The sequence below is a fragment of the Akebia trifoliata genome, chromosome 1 (assembly GCF_017979445.1).
Source record: "Akebia trifoliata isolate Shusen 1 chromosome 1, ASM1797944v1, whole genome shotgun sequence".
Classification (NCBI taxonomy): Eukaryota; Viridiplantae; Streptophyta; class Magnoliopsida; order Ranunculales; family Lardizabalaceae; genus Akebia; species Akebia trifoliata.
In genome coordinates this window covers 36,592,242-36,610,935 of record NC_141375.1, presented here as the reverse complement: position 1 = coordinate 36,610,935, position 18,694 = coordinate 36,592,242, and the positions used below count along the sequence as shown (strand labels likewise).

The window sequence follows — 18,694 nt, the reverse complement described above, 5'->3', positions numbered from 1 at the left end:
CCTATTTTGGGTTTACAATTTGCTCTTAAAAATCAATCCAAATCTTGATCATCATTGCAGGCATTTTGTTAATTCAACAAATTACCAAAGGATATCTGTGGGGGCAACAATATTGAGCAACAACTGCCGACAAACAAAGATTTCGATATACCAAAATGTGAATAGATTTTCTGGGGAGAATGACAAGGGAACCCTCATCAAAATGTCAAACCATACCAAAACAGACTAGAAATACACCATATATTGCAATGTTAAGTACATGAACAACGATAATGTACAACTGATTCACTGAGAGGTCAACTCATACTATGCCTCTGAGGAAAATTTCCTGGCATTAAACAGCCTTGTTCTGCTTCTTCCAACAAATAAATGATGAGTTTTTTTTTTTTACTTTTTTCTTTAACAACGAAAGGAATGAGCCTGCCATCCAAAAAAAATTACAGTAGGGCAGAAGAAAACAACAGCAAACAGGGAGATTGATTTGTAACTTACATCTTGACATATACAGCAGACACACTATTTCATAATATCACTCGATGGAGGTCCCACCTTGCATGTTCTCTTCACAGAGATCAGATTGGGATCCACTAGGAATAATGTTTGGAGGGGACCACTGATCCGGAACCATAAGAAAATAAGTCGACATAGCTTTCCTGAACCGCTTCTTGTATTGCTTAGGTGAGATTACAGTTGGAGATGAGTTTTTGGGCCCGCCCAAGATTCCTGAAGTCTTTACCCACGTCTCAAGGTGCTTGTCCCAAGTGTACTGCCTCATGAAATCAATGATTCCAAGAACCAGTTGGTGATTCTCCTCGTCCACCCCAACCAACAATGAGTAATCCATTACATCAATCGACTGCCATGGTATTAATGTAAAAAACATATCAAAAATTATAGAACACGATGCTTTTAATCTGTCGAAAATGAAAAGAAACAAACAATGTGAAGCTTTAATTATTTTTTAACTTGAGTACTCATGCATATTTTTCCAATGACACAGACACACATGTCAATATCCAACACATATATTGGGAGTCTGACAAGATGTCTTTGAGCACCTGAAATACTAATACATTCAAACACAAGTTACAATATACTATTTTACCTATATTTAACTCAGAAGTTATTTTTGAAAAAATAAAGATAAGGAAATAAACATAAGAAAAGTGAATTAAACAGGTGACGGTGCCAACTCGGTAAGTTGGTGGAGTATGTGAGTGTGATACAACAAGCCTGGGATCAAAACCCAACCTTTACCTATAACCTAACAAAAAGTAATAATAATAATAGATTTTAATATAAAACCATTGTTGTGTTTAATAATTTAATAAATTAGTATATAGAGGATGTATAAACCAACTAATTATCATAAGTAAATTTTTATAGAAAATCACTAATTAAAGGGTGACACTTAACTTACTCATTAGGATGCATGTCAGGATATATCCATGTGTCCGTTTGGTTACTTAGATCATTTGACACATCAAGAGATAGTACCTGTCCATAGACTGAGGAAAACCTATAGTACTAGATACTGGTGAATGTCGTTAATATGCAGGGAGGTGTGACCCAACATTCAGTAGGTCACAGCCTACATGATCTCCTATGCCAAAATTTCCCAGGTCAACGATCTGTATCCATCAGTTATTCAGACCATCCAAAAGGAATGCAATGCATAAATAGGTTATACTCATCCGGTAGGGTCAAATCTTTTGGAAGACCACAATAATGCGGATTGGAGATGTGAATCTGGACAGAATTGATTAATCCCATCCCATGTGCCTATGTTTACCAGCAAGCAAGTTAACCCTAGGGCTGACAAGACACGTAAAGACATCCTTGTCTTCAAACCCAGAACCACACAATAACAGCTCAATTCAAGCTTACCGCAAGAAATGCAGTATCATTCCAGACAGCTCTTTCCAGCAAGCGCTTCGCTTTGTTTCCCACGAAAATTGGAGAAGTAGGCATTGCTTCAATCAGGTTCTGATCCAGCAGAACTTTATTGCTCCCACTTGAATCTGGGTTGTATCGTGACCGTGAAGATCCTTTGAGGTCATAAAGCCTCGTAAAGTTCCGCCCAAATAGAAGATTTTCCATAACCAAAACATCCATCTTCGTTTCTTTCCCCCCTTTAAGGTGCTTTGATGTAACCTTCCACGTGACACCACCAAGAGAACATATCAAGTTCCATTAAAAAAATGAGGATATATGACGGGAAAAAAGGTGCAATAAAACACTAGACTTGGGTCGGGACAAGGCCAAGATAATCAATGTTGCCAAAATCCAAGCATTGAGTATCAAGAACTCGAAATTGGCCGAGTTTTATGAAGGTGCATTCAACAGTCTATCAATTGGTTTTCGTTCAATGCTTTTCAACTTCTATTTGATTTGTAAAAACACTTGAAAAAACCCCATGTAATTAACATATAAAATAACCACATAATTGTAATTTGTAAACACAATGCATGTGACAGGGTGAAGGGTGCCTAGGAGGTCTTGTAGGTTGAAAACCAATCCAATTTATGGTCCCAACCATCCAACTTATCACATTCTTTCATATGCTAAAAATTGGGGGCATAAAATTATATAATAGAATGAAGAAGATCATCCACTTGGATTAATTTTTCACCTAGGAGATGTCCAAATGGTTGCAACTGTCCAAATGCACCACTGCTATGACTGAATATAGATCATCCCTTTACTGAATTATACTTTATGATACCATCAACAACTTGTTAACAATTGATGGACAGATATCCCAATAATTGGAACTCTAGGCCCTAATGCAATTAAGAGGATAGGTTGCTTCATTCTTAAATATAACTCAGTCGGAAAGTGCCACCTTGGTGAGGTGGTAAAATCGATGTGCGGATAATACCACGGACCTGGGATCAAAACCCGCCCTCACACCTACACCTATAAAAAAAGGCTCGGTCGGGTAGTTGTTAGCATGAAAATTTTGATCATAGCCTAGCATGTAAGCTATTTTCAACTTGGAGGGTGTACTCAGCAAATTATCAGGTCCAATGTTCTCAGAATTGAATCAAATTGTAAAATAGTGAGTGAGATTCAAATCGTAGTAGGAATATAAAGATTTTTTATGAGTTAAAAAAATGTGAGATAGTATCTAAAATGTTAAAAATATAATACACTTAACTACTACGTAACTCATCATATAATGGCACGATTTTGTACAAATAATAACAAAAAAAAAAAAAAAAATACTTGGTGATTTCGAGGTGCCAAACTGCAAGCATTCTAAAAAAGCAAAAAATTGTGTATCATCAACTAAGCAGTCGAAGAAATAAAAAAAACATGAGAATAATTGGGGCACTCATTGCCCTTGGCAATATCCTTTGTTGACAACTCAAACATGTTTCCATCAGTCATCAACAATTACAATCCATGATAAAAAGGACCACTTAGCTAAGTGGTAAGACCTTGTAGAGGCTGTTCCCAAGGTCTTAGGTTCAAACCTCTTGAACCCCTTCTTATGCTAGCCACTAACCCCACACCAAGCAAAATAAATAAATAAATAAATAAAATTACGATCCATGATAATTCAAACTGCATGAATGCACACGCATTTTTTGCCATTTGTGTCATTGATGTTGGGCTATTTTAAAAAAACACCCACTAATTACTTGTAAAGTTCAATAAAAACAAAAAATACATAGGAGACATTGTTTCCACCTGAAAATACGCTACACTTTCTTGTATCCATATTTTTATTCAAACGTTGAGGTTTCAAGTCATGATCTTATGTTTCACAAATAAAACATAAGGTTTTTCATCTGAAGGGGCCCATAAGATTCAAATCATTTGGATAAGGATTTGATTTGAAACATAAAATCTAATTGTAAATCATAGTAATTTAATAACAATGCTTGGTCAATTTGGGTTCAGGTCATAGTTGAGCCTAACTACTTTTGAGGTTTTTATACTTAGCACTAAGAAGAAATCAAACCTGATATATCCCCAGAATCTTTGCCAGGCAAGTTGGGCTTCCATTGCCAATCGATTCAGATAGATACTTAAAATACGCTGGAGCAAACTTGATAAATGATTCCAGCTCTGTCTTTGTTACTTGTTTGATGATAAACCGGTCATCCAAGGATTTCGCAAAGAAGACATTGCTCTTACCACCCTGAGCCCCCCACTTCTTACAGCGACTAAGAGACCTTATGAAATCTAGTTCAGATGGGCAACAAGTCCTCCTCAAGGCCTCAAACCGCTTTGCATAGTAACAAGTCACAGTATACTTCACCTTCCCGAGAGGGCCATCATCTGTGAAAGACACTCTGACATTCAATGCCTTTGTATACAGAAGAGGATCCGAAACCAGGAGGATCCGGGACCCAGACATAGATAAGACGCTGTCATCTGTCGACCCAAGGCTTCTAAAAGATTCAGAGGCTGTCTCATCGAAAGAATGAAAAGACTGAAGACTCATTGAATCATAAAATGGCAAAGAAACTGAAGAATCTCCGCCATCTTTTGCTCGTTCTCGCTCATCCGATATCTGAACATGATAGTCTGGTGAGACCAGTGTGTATGATATAATACTCGTGGGTTCATCATCATAAATTGGCACAACAGTGTCATTCACACCAACTGGTAGAAGCAGCTTGGCCCCACCTTGACTTTCCAACTCCCGGAATTTTGACACATAAACAGGATTATAATCACCTGGGGTATCAAACTTTGCAGTGCTCCCTGAAGAATTCTTGTTGAAAGAACGATAGAAGTTCACAAAAGGCATCCCTACCCAGCTTGTGGAGTCCTCCATGTTGTCAGCCATCTTGGCACGCAATGCAAGATCAAGAGACCAGGTTCCCTCGGCTGCTCCTCGGTCTTCCAAATGCTCCTCTGACTCTAACCTCACCAATGCAGCTTCTACCATGATGGACGAATCTGCTACCGCTACATCAGGAAATGAAGAGCCACTTTCTTTCGGTGTCATACTTCCAGGGTGATTTTCACCTGTCCATGCTGCATCAAGGGTGTCTGACAAATTTCCCACAACCGGAAACTCACCCTCTGAGACGGCCCTGCGAACAACTATCCCAGATTCCAAAGGGTCAGATTGATCACCTAAGTTCCTATCCATAGACATATGAGGCTGGCACTCCTTTCCTTGATTTGGAATCTGATCCATATCTATTCCTTGATGAATTAAGCCAGGTTCCTCATGGTGACCACCACCAAGTCCTCTCTGATTTATATTTTCTTTGTACTTGGCATCCATAAGAAAGGAGTCACAACTTGCAAAATTTTTACTTTGCTTGGAAGATGAATTCATCTCAGAAATAGAACTGAGGGGTTTCTCCTTATGTTTCGGTAGGTATTTGCTAAGCCCTTCCTGAAGGTTGTTGCTATCTAAATTGGCTGCATAAATTAGGCGGTGGTCCCATACAAAAGAATGGAAGAGCAACAGCCTCCGCAACCGATTAATATCAAGAATATCAATGACTGGCCGCCCCCTCTTCACCTCCCTGTTTAATGCTTTGTGGAGAGATTCCTACGGCAATGTAAAAAATCTATCAGCTATAGGACAGGAAAAGTATATGTTTCATCTTGAACCCACGGTCTCAGTTGCATTGCAACATTGTCAACTGATTGAGCTATGTGTCTAAGCCCTCAGCATATGTCCCATCCAAGACGTTGCCCCACCGATTACAGGTTTGGATTGACACACTACTGGGATGCAGATGAAGTACAACATCTAGGATACAGAAATCTTAACTGAAAAAATTGAAAAGTGCCATGAGAACCCACCTCAAATTCTGCCTTCTCCTTTTGTAGCATCCCTTCCAGTTCTGCAATGTGGCATCTTTCTTCGGCTACTTTAACGGACCCTGTGCCTAATCTTTTCTTGGCAATGTGATGGAGAGCATTTAGTACTTCAGTAAACAGAACTTCTTCCCTATCGACCAGCTGTTACACATGAGATCAATGGATCATCTACTATGAACAATGAGAATTTGAATTACAAAAAGTTTTGGGACTTGAGTTTCTGATCATTGAACCTCAGTTGCTTCTTTCTGTATCCACTCCTGATTATCATAGTTAAAATCCAGCTTGGGGGGTGGAAGGTAAACTGAGTGAACATCAATTGATGCATATCGAAAGCAAGCAACCATTCTCCCAAACCTGCACGTGTACAAACAATAGAATGAGAGAGGAGAATAGAGAGAAAGATGCACAAAAAAGAGAGGCAATGATAATGCACCATCTACATCTGAATCATACATGGTAAATCACCACTTATAATTGAATATCAGGCCATGCGGAGCACATACAGAGGGATTGGGAGTAACCTTTTGATAGCACCCTCGTTAGATTGGGTAGCTACCCGATTTGATGACCACAAAAATCCATTCAATAGCAATGAGACAAAGGTGATCCATTTTCTGAAAAATTGACCATGACATGTCTGTAGTAAGTGTACTCATGTATCACACACCTTCAGAAAATGGATTCATTCGAAGAGTGCATAAGGAAGGATAAGCTCACGCTAACCCATCAATTTGGGATAGAGTTTTACGGTAATTGTTCATTAGCAAGGACTAGTTTGCACTCTTATTCTAGTAAATCTATATTTCTAAAATATCATGTATTATGCTCGATGTGTATCATCTTATAAAAAATAAGTAATTTTAGAAATCACTACTTTATTTATGGAACAAACTTTACAAACCTGTTGGCTTGTTGGTTTCAGTATGTCCCACATGCAATATTCATATCAAATAAATCTTAATTTCTAAAACACCTAATCTCTAAATCTTATCTATATATATATATAATATTTAGAATATGAAGTAAGATATCTCTAGATAAATGGAACAAAGTTTATGAACGTGTTGGCTTGTCAGGTACCTAGAGTGGTCAGTTTGATTGAAATATCCTTGTTCAATATGGATACATGCTTGTCTCTAGTTGCATAGATCAATGAACTTGGTCATGGACCACTCACCAAATTTGATTGACCAATGCAAAGAATGTAATAAAATTGTATAGTTAAGATTGATCAATCTTTGAGATTACTTATACAGTGGGATTAGGGGACAAGATTAGATTTTGGGAAGATAGTTGGTGCAATAATTCATCTCTGTCTATTCAATACTCATCTTTGTACGCTTGTTCTTTGAAAAAGAATTGTTCAGTTCAGCATTGTCTGGTTCGTAATGGCAACACCACTTCTTGGGATCTGAGATTCAGGAGGAATTTCATTGATTGGGAGATAACTAAGGTAACATCTTTTCTTGATCTCTTGAATTCTATCCAATTTAGTAGAGTGATCAGGACAAATGTGACTGGTTTTCTGCTAAGGATAAGAGATTCTCAGTTCAGTCTTTCTACAAACTCCTTCCCTCGTTCGATAACTCTTTTTTAGAATCTATTGTTTGGAGTGCTCTTGTCCCTACCAAGATTTCGTGGTTAGCTTTCTTAGGGAAAATTATTATTTTGGATAACTTGATTAGACGTGGTTGGATTACTCCAAACTTTCTTCCTCTTTGCTTGAGAGATGGGGAATCTGTTCATCACACCTTAATTCATTACCCCTTTTCCCCCGGTATTTGGGCTACATTTCTAAGAAAAAGATACCTATGGTCGATTCTTCCTTCAACAGTAGCTTGAGGTCTTTGGAGAGAGAGAAACAACATGGTGTTCCAAGGTAAGGAAAGCACGCCTCATGCAGTGTTTTTGGAGATCTTGGGCCTGCTTTTCTTTTGGTCGAAACTGAGCAAGGAATTCTTGGGGGTTTCTTTTGAAGATTTCATTTTCAGATGGAAGCTTTTGTGTAACTCCTAATGTCCTTTGCTTGCTTGAGTTGTTTTTCCTTTGCTTTCTTTGGGGGCCATCTCGGCCTACCTTTGTACTTTGCTTTCTTTTCCCTTTAACATATTTTTACACTAATAATAATAAATAAAAAACGGATCAATCAATCTATCAGGCTGGTTTTTGACCAATGAAATCTCCTCTAGATGGGACCAATTGAATGGTAGATCCTGGACCTTGCATGTGGGCCACATGTAGTTATTAGAGGTGGCAATTATGTGCTGTTCACAATACTCAAGACCATTTACTTATGGTACAAAAATATAGTTTGCACGAGAGCATACCCGTAGAATCTGAGACAATCTCTATGAAGGGAATGACCGCAGCTAGCCACCCTGCTTGCAGCTGCATGGTTTGAAAAGCTGAGCTCTAAAAATTTCCCAAAAGATAAACCCCAAGCAGCATCAGACATCGGTACTCTCAGAGTCGCTGGAGGAAATCCATTGATCCGAGGGCACCGCAGGCACCTATGCCACATCCAGATCTTGCCTACTCGTTCCCCTGGTAAGAGAAACTCTGGAAGCTTCTTAACGGAAATAGTGAGGCTGCCCTGTTGATGAGTATAACAATGAACATGTGCTTCTGATGGCATCTCACATGAACGGCAGCGATAACTCTAACATAGAAGAACAGCTCAGTGAGTCAAGTTGTGGAAATCAGTGAAAGAAAATAACTGGATATCATAAAGCAAGAAATGCAAAGCTTACCTGGTCAAATAGATGGTCTCTTAGAAACCTCCCCAAGGGCTTGTCAAAGTTCCCATAATATTTTATCCGAAAGAGATGGGACCGTTCACACACGGTCCCCTTCCATACACACCGGGTTGATAAGGAAACTAAAATGCTCTGGTGGTCAGAAGGGGATGGAGGAAACTCTTCCTTAGACGACCCTGGTTCACTGTGGTTGTTAGCATCTCGTTGTAAGGATGCCAACTCCAAAGTACCCAACTGATTCACAATTATCTCACTGTGATCAATATGGGAATCACTAGTTATGACCTCACCTTTCCCCAAGGCCTCCAAATCCCCAAAACCATTAGCAACAAGATGATCACACATTATGGCTTCACCACTGTTGGTTGTCGAAACTGTGGCCTTGATGGAATCCCCAAAATGTACTTTATTTTTATCATATGGATAATAAGGGGAAAGCTCGTTATGGGAAGGACTAGAGACAAACTGCCCTGAAGGAGGTAAGAGAGAAAAGGAAGCAGAAGAGTCGATAAAGCTAGAAAAACAAGGTGAAAGGGTCATTTCTGTTTTGGTAACACACAGCCCATGGGTTGGTAATGCTAACTCTGATGTGAGGATTCTGTTGGGTATTTGTTGTTCACTGTTGGGTTGAGGCCCCTGAGGCTTGCCACTGGCAGGGACAGTGAAACCAGGTATTGTAGAAATGGACCTGTCAATGCTTGATGGTTTATCAGGCAGTGCAACGGTTATTGGAGACTTCAATGAGAGTTCTGGGAGAGAAGCACCTTCATCAGCAAGAAAAGATGTCTCCAAAGCCAAGTGATATGCTGCAAAGACTCCATATTGAAGCACGTGCTTCACTTTCTTCAACTCATCCCCATTAGCACCCTTGAGCAAAATCTGAAACAAATTAAAATAAAAAATAAAAATCTTATTGAGGTGTTTATCATATTTGCTTTCCGAATCAGCAGGCTATAGGCACAATAAAGAGTAAATGCAAAAGAACTCAACAAATGAAACATAATGATGGTCTACCAATGCCACAACTCAACTAAGTCTTCTAACTGTCCAAGCTCACAAATGGATCCATTTTTATTGCAAAAGATCACCGGGTGAGTCATACCCATAGTTGAATCAAGGCCAAATTAAATGCGGTATGCTTACAACTGTGCTATTTATAGACTATATGGTAGTCTACATGATCCAGATCTTGGGTTTCTCCATTTTCTAAATACAATGAATCTAGGATTTGTATGAACCAGATTTTAAATTTCCCCATTTCAAACTAGAATGAACCTGGGGACCTGAAAAGGTTTGCAATACTTACAGTACAACCCAAAGGCTTGGGGCACCCTCCAAAGAACATCAATGTCTTTACCAATTTCTTGCCACCCTGCTCGGCGCTTCCATGCTCTTCAAGAAACTTCTCCACGTGGAATGTGTCACAACTCCCCAGCTTCTGAGACGAAAGATGATCAATTGAAGGAATTATATTTGCACCAGTGCAGCGCGCTATACGCTCTAAAAGTGGTCTCTTGATATTGAGAACAAGCGATATATCTTTTGCAAGAAGGTATTCTTGGGCAAAACGGGAAACTGATTTTTCTACCAGAAGAATGTTTGGGTGGTGAGCATCTATCTTCGCTACAGCCATCTTCAAATGATCCATTTCCTAAATAAAGATGTACGAAGAAGATTACAAAAACACTTATTGACAAATTAAAAGAAAATATTCTCAATTTCAAGTCTCCTTGTATCTATCTTTTATCCAATAAGTCCTTCCTTTTTGGATGAGTAAAATGAAATTATGGAATGAGTTCATTTTACCACAGCTAAAAAAGAAAAAAGAAAAAGGTAAAAGGTAAAACGATCAAAACCTGCTGCAACAGAGTATCAAAACTTGACAGGTGATTAGAAACCCGCTGATACTCAAGAGCACCTCCTAGGATTAGGAAACGGGGTTTCTCTATCTTTGAAGTCATTCGCCGATGGGCCACATTTTTCTTACAAACAACTCCTTTGACCACCATACTATAAGAAATGGGGTAAAAAAACTTCATCAGTGAGGGCAAATTGAAAAATAGCAACTGAAAAAGCTTCTTTTTTGTTTTTAATATTCATTTGACTATATGAGCATAGCTCCCAAAATAAGGGCAAGGAATAGGTGTGCCCATTCAAAACATGGATATCTTGATTCATTTGATTAAACTGAGATTTAAATTTTATTATGCTGACTTAATTGAACCAATGTAACAGTAACACAGAACATGCAGCAATTTCTCTGTGTAAACACAGCACTGCAATGGTCTTTTGCCATGTCAAAATGCATCAACACCGACATACATCTCTTCCCAACACTCATCCAGACATATATGGCAAGGAACTGTTCTCATGATCCATACACTACTTCATTAAGTTGTTAAACAGAACCACAGTTGTATGAAGACGCCTCATATCTGTGTTCTTAGTAAAACAAAAATAAGTTGGTTATGTGTAAATTTATTGAAGATGAAAGGGGAAAAAGGAAAAGAAGTTGAGATGGCCCCCTAAAAGTACAAGTACTAAAAAGACAAAAGAAAAACAAAAGCCAAAACAGGCAAACACCACAATGAAAAATCATGCCATCTTGACTGCAACGATTTATTGTAAATTGTTGGAACGACAGTATAGTGTAATGCATACTGGACTGACTATTCCTCTGAGTATCTTGGAATTCTAGCATCTTAAGAGCTTTATAGCCTCTAACATCCAGAATTTTATGACAGCAAGTAATATGCAGAGCGGACTAGTTGGAAAATTTCTCTATTGAGGGCAACCAAAGCTCCCTGGCTCACAAAAATGCTTCCAATCATCTTGAAGGGGAAAAAAAGCAGAAACAAAGAAAAATAAAACAAAACAAAAAGTTAACAGTATATGTTTCTGATTTATCTCATATAAATGAGATGAACAAACCGAGGTGCAGAACAGAAACTATGAAAAATCATGCCACACATAATGCAGCGGACCACCACATAATGTACTTGAACACACTGCCCACCAATCATGGAATTGGTGAGGCAACTCTTCAGTGCCTTCATAATTCAGAAATCAGACCAATCAAACAAACAGTCCAATTACAGCCAAACCTTTGATAGCTACAAAAGATGTTAGGTTAGGATTTTCCATTTGGTATGACCCACACTATAACCAATAGAAGAGTCAACCTACAACTGAAGTGTCCAGATGAATGAGGTGACAGGTCAAGTATGTGGTATAGAGACGTATACCTGATTATAAAATAATCATCATATACTGGCCAACAAAATTTACCTTTCACAGCGATGCCCAGAAGCTAGGCATTTAATCTTCACATATCCACCGGGGTCCATTCCTCCACCCTTGCTTGTGTCTGGCTTAAGGAGTGTGGCAGCTTCCCAGGACAACGACGTAATTATCTCTAACCAACTCTCACTGTCATCTTCCTCACCCATGGGTAGGTTTTCAACCTGTATCAGCTGAGAGACCAAAGCCCTGAAATGCCCATCAACCACATTCTTCATTGCTTTTTTGTGCTCCTCACTTGACCGGTCCCTAGTACGGTATTCCCCACTGCCAAAGCTGTTTGAAGAGCGCAGGTATCCCCACTCTCCTGTAGCATCATCATCGTCATCTAACTGAATAGCTTCCCTCTCGTCGTCTTCATCTTCTGGCTCAGGAGGGAGCCAAAGTAGCCCATTGTTCTCAAAATCCACAGGCTCAGCATCCATACCATACATAGAAGAAGCAGCTTCACATTCATCTCCATTATCATGTTCCCCTGCTTCTTTTCTGCAATTGTTGTCCACTTCCAAACCCTGTGCATCTAAATCCCCATTCATCGGGGAGCTGCTCAATCCTTTTGTGTTGGTATTTTCTTCATCAGGGTGAAATTCATGCAATCCATATTCGTGGTTGATTTCCTCGAACTCGGCCGGACCATAGTAGTCATCAGGTTGGGGAAATTGCCTTGTTTCGGAATCTGATTGATAAACTCCGTATTCATCATCATCATCGTCACTTCTGTAACCAAACAATTAACCAAGCACCAATGATTGATGGTAATTCTTTTAAAGCATAAATAGTCAAAGAATTACATACGATGGTGTTCTTGGAATAGAATAATATATGCATGTACATAATAGGACCAATGAAGAGTAAAATGGAGAGGGTAGAGGGGAAGAGATGTATACAACCATCCGAGAAAGTTAAACACTTCTCTCATGCATGTAAACATTGTAGTCCCATCATGGAGACACAACCATGTGATCAAAGATATCTTACTCAACATCTTTTATTCAGTATAGAAAGAAATGCTATAACACAAATATCAGTTCAAAAAGGCATAAAACAAGTGCTTATCCATAAATGAAAAAACAGAAATGCCACATAACTGGTATATAAATAGTTCTCAATCACAAATGAATTATAGCATTCTCTTAATAGGTGTGCCTATCCAAATCCAAGAATGGTCAAACATATAAATAATTTTCTTATACGAACTAGTACATAAATTTATGCCTATATAAAGTTGAATGTCTTGACAGCAGATGTAGCTCTGAGTCAAGTTGAATGTTGAAATGAGATTCATGTTGCATATATAGGAAATGATGTTGAGTAATAGGACAACACTCACACACGTCTTCCCTGGAGTCTTCTTTTTTTGTTTTTTGAAAAGTATAACATATTGAAAAAAGGGGTAAACCAATGTACGAGGAGGCTGAGGAAGCCTCACAAAGAGCAGAAAAGCAAAAGAAAACTAAAACATCAATGATTACATAAAGAGTTCCATCTAAAAACAAAGTCATCAAAAGTAAACCCCACAAACTCTATGTATTGTTTTGACCAAAGGTACAAAGAGCCCAAGATCTCCAAGAAACCTGCATGAGAGCTTCTAACTTGCTGTTGAACACCCTGTTATTTCTCCCGTTCCCCTTGGAGTCTTCTTTCTATTAGTACGAAACAATTTCGATATGGGCAATACATCTTCAGCTTTTATTTTTGAGTCTTAAAAAAAATCATGGCACTTTCTTCTTGGTCATTTGTCTTTGAAATCCCTTAGGTTGTTGTTCCCTAATAAATTTATTGAGTTGAATAATTTTAAATTTCAATGTGAAATGTGTGAATTGTCCAAGCATTGCAAGACGACATATCCTTTAAGTACTAATAAAAGTAGTGATGTTTTTACGATTATCCATTCTGATGTGTGGGGTGGTCTTGCACCCATTGTTTCTATGTTCACCTGGATTTATTTGTTGAAGAGTAGAGATGAGGTTAGTTCCATTGTCAAAGTGTTTCACAATATGATTCAGAGTCAATTAGATAAGAAAATTAAGGCTTTTTGTATTGACAATGCCAGGGAGTCTTCATTTGAATCATGGTGATCTGCAAAGTTTAGTAGTAAATATGGAAAGAGCATCAAACCTCTTTTGTTTACGTCCCCCAGAAAAATGGAGTGGTTGAACGAAAAAATCAGCGTTTATTGGAGGTTACTTGATATTGCTTAATTGGAAAAAGGTTCCTAAGATCTATTAGGATGAAGTTATACTTACAACTTACTAGATTATTAATAGGACGCCTACGCTTAATTTAGATGGATCTACCGTCTTAAGCTTCTATATCCCAATAAGCATTTCTTTACCCTTCCACCAAAGCTATTTGGGTGTGTTTGTTTTGTTCATGTTCTCAACTCATCTAAGAGGAAAGTAGGAAATTAATCTTAGAAGTGTGTTTTCCTGATATATTCTAGTGTTCAGAAGGATAGAAAATGTCACATTCTTTGAACACTCCTTGATATTGTTGTTGATGACTCTGTTCATTCCACTATTTATGTTCTTAAACCATTGCAAGTGTATGCTCATAAGCAGAACGAAGGAAAATAATACCACCATGAAGATCAACCATCCTCCATCGAACCATTTGGGTAGTCAATCAGACCCTGTTTCTAGCCCACCTGATGTTCCCATTGCACTTTCTAAATTTGATTGATATCCTTTTTTTGAACCGAGGTATCCGAGCCTCTCAAAGCACCTGACTAATCCTCGGGCATGTGCATCCCCCCCCCCCCCAAAAAAAAATGCACCAGGTAATTTCTGGGATAAATCCCCAAGGGTTGCTCCTAAGGATGGATTCAAACTCAAGACCTCTGCTTCCTGAGGTGTGGTTTTGGCCATTTCACCAGCGCTTGGGGGTTATTGATTGACATCCTTATTAAAGTAACCTTTGGTGATTGCTTACAATCTATTTTGGACAAGTTGAGCATCTGTAACATCAATGCTCCAACTTGAAGTGGCGTATTGAGATGGTTTATATTTCTGTTCATATTTTTGTTTTATTGATGTTTCATGGTAACAATTTCACCAGATTAATTGTATATGGGTAAAGCAGTAATTTCAAGGGGGGGGGGGGGGGGGGAGAGATTTTTTCAGATTTTTGCACTCATTAAGGAAAAAATTGTCATTATGTGAACCCTATTGAAACCCTCTTGATAAAGAAAAAGAAGGGAGAAGTGCATGACTGGTTTGGTGATCGGAGACCGGACACATCCCATTTCCTCTTTTCCCTTTCTCTCATTTTATCTCTATTTCTCTTTTCCTCGTCTTTTCTTGCATGATTTCTACTTTCTTTGATACTAAATGTCATGATACCATAACTTTAACGTGTATGATGATAACAAAAATGATGTAAATGAACACATAAAAAGTGATGACAAAAGAGAAATAAAAGCATACCTGTTCATGCAAAATTCAAATGGGCCAGGAGATGGATCCCCTATGTCTGATATGGGATCTATGCTCCTCCCACATTCTACTATGTCTTGCTTTTCTGTACCCGGTTCCATTCTGGCAGATTGACCCGAACTGAGACCAGAACCATACCGTACATGCTGGTAAGGTCCAGTTGAGTATGGCACTGAACCAATAGTGCTGCTGCTGCTGTTACCAGTGGCGGTAGACTTGGTGCTGGCCAAACTTGTTGCTGAGGGTGACGGGCTGAGACCACCACCCTGACTCGACGCATGGATTCCATTTCCTCCATTATTGACCGTCACTGTTTCCTGCTCCCATTGCTTAAAACAATAATTACAGACGCGGATCCTCTCCCACTCTTCCCAACCAACCTTTGGCTCATTAGATGATGGCACAGGAATTGAGTTTGCAGTGCACTTTGCACAGAAGACTCGCCCACAGAGACGACAATGATGCCTGCGGTTAAAGATCGTGAAATGAGAGTCACACTCGTAGCATACCCTACAGCTTTGGTCAGGCATCCAAAAATCCCTCGACAAATTAACTGGCTCGGTCCTCCGGGGAATCCAGGATTTCACAATGTCAACTAGCTCAGAAAGTGTCTTGTCGGGGGTGTCCATTGACAAAGAACCTTACTGACCCAACTCATTATGAAATGCTCATTGGTCACTATTAAGAACTAAATCACTAATTACCACCACGGTCCCAAGCTGAAAACAAATTCCAAAAGATCTGAATCACAGACTGGGTCAGTAAGCTCAATCAATACAGACAGAATCCAATTCCTAGCAAAAATAAAAAAGCACAATTGAGACTCCAAAAAATCTCAGTAACAATACTTACAGTTGTTGCTGCCATAATTCAAATCTTGATGACCAAAATTAGTTCAAAAGCTCAGCATGCAATGAGTCTGGCAATATAAAAAAAAAGGGTAACCGATAAATCTGGCTGCACAAGTTAAATTACAATTCAAATCCCAGAACTGAAGTTTCAAACTGCCATCTACAAGTCTTTTGAATCCAAATTCACTGGATGAAACCCAATTCAACTCTAAGATAATTCTCCCCCAATAATCCCTCCTAATTAAAACCAGGAAAAACATAGTTTCGAACTCCTTCCACGATCAAAACCCCAAGCCCTGTAATATGACGTCCCTAATCCCAAAAATTATAAAACTCATTTGAAATCTCCTCAAATCCCAATTCGAAGAGAGCAAAAAAAAAAATGACATACCAAATTCAATTCAGTTTATTGACAATCATTTCCTGTCTCCTCGCAGAATCGAAAACCCAATAGATGCAGCCTGTTTCTTCAATCCTCAAATTTTAAAAATTCAGCAATGGAGAATAATCTTTGATGTCCAAACGAGTTGACAACCACCGAAATAACACAATCAGCAAACAAATCCCCACCCGGATTTTCCTTGATTATTATCAAAAAAATTTAACTTTCAATTCCAATAAAAACTGCCCTCCCAACACCAAAGCATGATTAATGAGTCAACGTCACGAGAACATTATCCGTGAGTGATCCGAAAAAGCTAAGAACCAAAGGAAAAAAAAAGACACAAAATCCAATAAACGATGTGTGAAAAAAATAATAATCCTTAAGATCTCGTTCTGGGGTGTTGAAAATTGGGGAGGACGATTGAAAGAAGGAAAGAAAGATCAATCAACCGGCACCTGTAATTCCCCGCATTTTCGACAAGTATATTGCAATAAAACGATCAGATTTCTTTTTTATTTTATCTTTTTCTAATAAAAGTCACGGAAATTACAGGAATAATTCGGAAAAATTACCTTTATTTTTCCTCTTCTCTCATTTTTACTCTTTGTTTCTCCGTTTCCGTTTTTTGTTTTTTTGTTTTCCTTGTGGAAATGAAAGAGATCCTCTATCTAACTGGCGCACTGCAACCGATATATATTTTGAAAACTATAAAATAATAATAATAGAGATATAGAAAACTCATTTAAAATTGTATCTGGCGATTATTGTACGGTCAGACCTTCTTTCCTTGAACTATTAATTAATTACAGAAATACCAAACTTTATCTCATTAACTTCTCTTATATATTAATAGATACATATAACTTAAGAAAGCTGTTATTGACACCTCACTTTAAGTAAATAAAAATTGGGGTGCCAATGATAACTATCTTTCTGTTTTTCTGTTTTAGATTTTTTATATTTTATTTTAAGGTTTAAGATTTTATTTGAGCCTCATCCTAATGGTAAACAATTATTGAAGTTGTAATGTTGATTAATAACTTGACTCAAATCTTTGTAAAGTTTGAATTCTGTCTTTTAATCTTTAACTGGAATATGATAAATAATTTAAGAACTTGAGATGAAATAATTAAAAGTTGGGGTGTCAATAGTAGCTCCTTAAATTAATTGGTTCTTGTTTCCATGATTTATGAAGTTTGACTCATGGAAAAATAAAAAAAAAAATACATGATCCTAACCGTCTAAATACAAAATTCAATGGTTAAAATTTATTTTTCGAGATAAATGTCCTTGAGATGTATGTTATTGGAATATGTATAAATCTCAATTGATGGATTTCATGTTTAGATGGTTGGATGTGAATTGTCTGTCACATTCATCATTTGATATTTTTAAAGTATTGAATAAAATTATGTAAATTCCACTAGATTAAATGAATTTTATATATATATTTTTTATTGGATAAGATTTTGAGAATATGTATCTCTCAATCTACCTTACTAAACAAAAAACTGTTATTATTAAAAATATATATGATACTAATAAAATTCAAATTCAAATTCATGTAAACAATTTAACTACTAAAAAATGAGATGAATCAAATGAGTCAATTTGATATATGTAGGGAAATAAGAAGAGATGAGAAATTGTGTTTTAAAATCATAAACTCCTTCAATCACACTAGCCATCCACACCAGGGATGGGATCCACATGACATGATATAAATGTTGAGCTTGGCCATGACTTAGGTTGGTTAAATAAGAGTAAACTATGAGATAATGATGATTTAATAACTATGACAACATCTATTATTAAGTTAATTTATATCTATATCTATTTATTAAAAGAAGAGTCGTGATAAAATGACACACTAAAACGTATATGGCATGTAAGTAGTTGAAGTGGCAAATGCATAGAACCATAGATCTTTTTCCTTTTTCTGGGGGATACACAAGGAAAAAGATCTACAATTCTATACACTTGCCATGTCAACCACGTCATCACAACGTACATTTTAGGGCTTCATGTTATCTATAGTCTTAAAATAATAACACATCTTTAATCATTTATTACCAATATCAACATTTATTTTTCGAAGTTAATTAATATTTTGACCAAAAGTCAAACTGATGCATGTGATTGGGTTCATGTTTCTTTCAATCCCTC

General features: G+C 37.6%; 1 protein-coding gene across 6 annotated transcripts; it reads right to left on the bottom strand.

Moving 5' to 3' along the window:
• Positions 1-223: 223 nt before the first annotated feature.
• Positions 224-17,242, bottom strand: LOC147412254 (1-phosphatidylinositol-3-phosphate 5-kinase FAB1B-like). 6 transcript variants are annotated; one of them, XM_086458254.1, is made up of 13 exons: positions 17,101-17,242; positions 16,145-16,211; positions 15,284-16,045; positions 11,847-12,575; positions 10,415-10,568; positions 9,865-10,209; positions 8,553-9,437; positions 8,130-8,461; positions 6,033-6,156; positions 5,782-5,940; positions 3,971-5,524; positions 1,888-2,154; positions 224-856 (listed from the first exon to the last, which is right to left on the bottom strand). In XM_086458254.1, the coding sequence occupies exons 3-13, from the start codon at positions 15,919-15,921 to the stop codon at positions 530-532; spliced, it is 5,514 nt and encodes a 1,837-aa protein (XP_086314380.1). In that variant the 5' UTR covers positions 15,922-16,045; positions 16,145-16,211; positions 17,101-17,242; the 3' UTR covers positions 224-529. The 6 variants fall into 6 exon arrangements, with proteins under 6 accessions (XP_086314380.1, XP_086314352.1, XP_086314372.1 ...); XM_086458226.1 differs by having other exon boundaries at positions 15,284-16,033; XM_086458246.1 differs by having other exon boundaries at positions 15,284-16,011.
• Between the last annotated feature and the right edge of the window lie 1,452 nt (positions 17,243-18,694).

Bases quoted from the DNA above. Each gene is read 5' to 3' on its own strand.
- LOC147412254 (XM_086458254.1), bottom strand. From the start codon at position 15,921: ATGGACACCCCCGACAAGACACTTTCTGAGCTAGTTGACATTGTGAAA. The intron at 9,438-9,864 runs GTAAGTATTGCA...AATTTGTTTCAG, and splicing joins CCAAGCCTTTGGGTTGTACT to ATTTTGCTCAAGGGTGCTAA. The intron at 6,157-8,129 runs GTATGCTCTCGT...GTACACGTGCAG, and splicing joins GATTGTCTCAGATTCTACGG to GTTTGGGAGAATGGTTGCTT.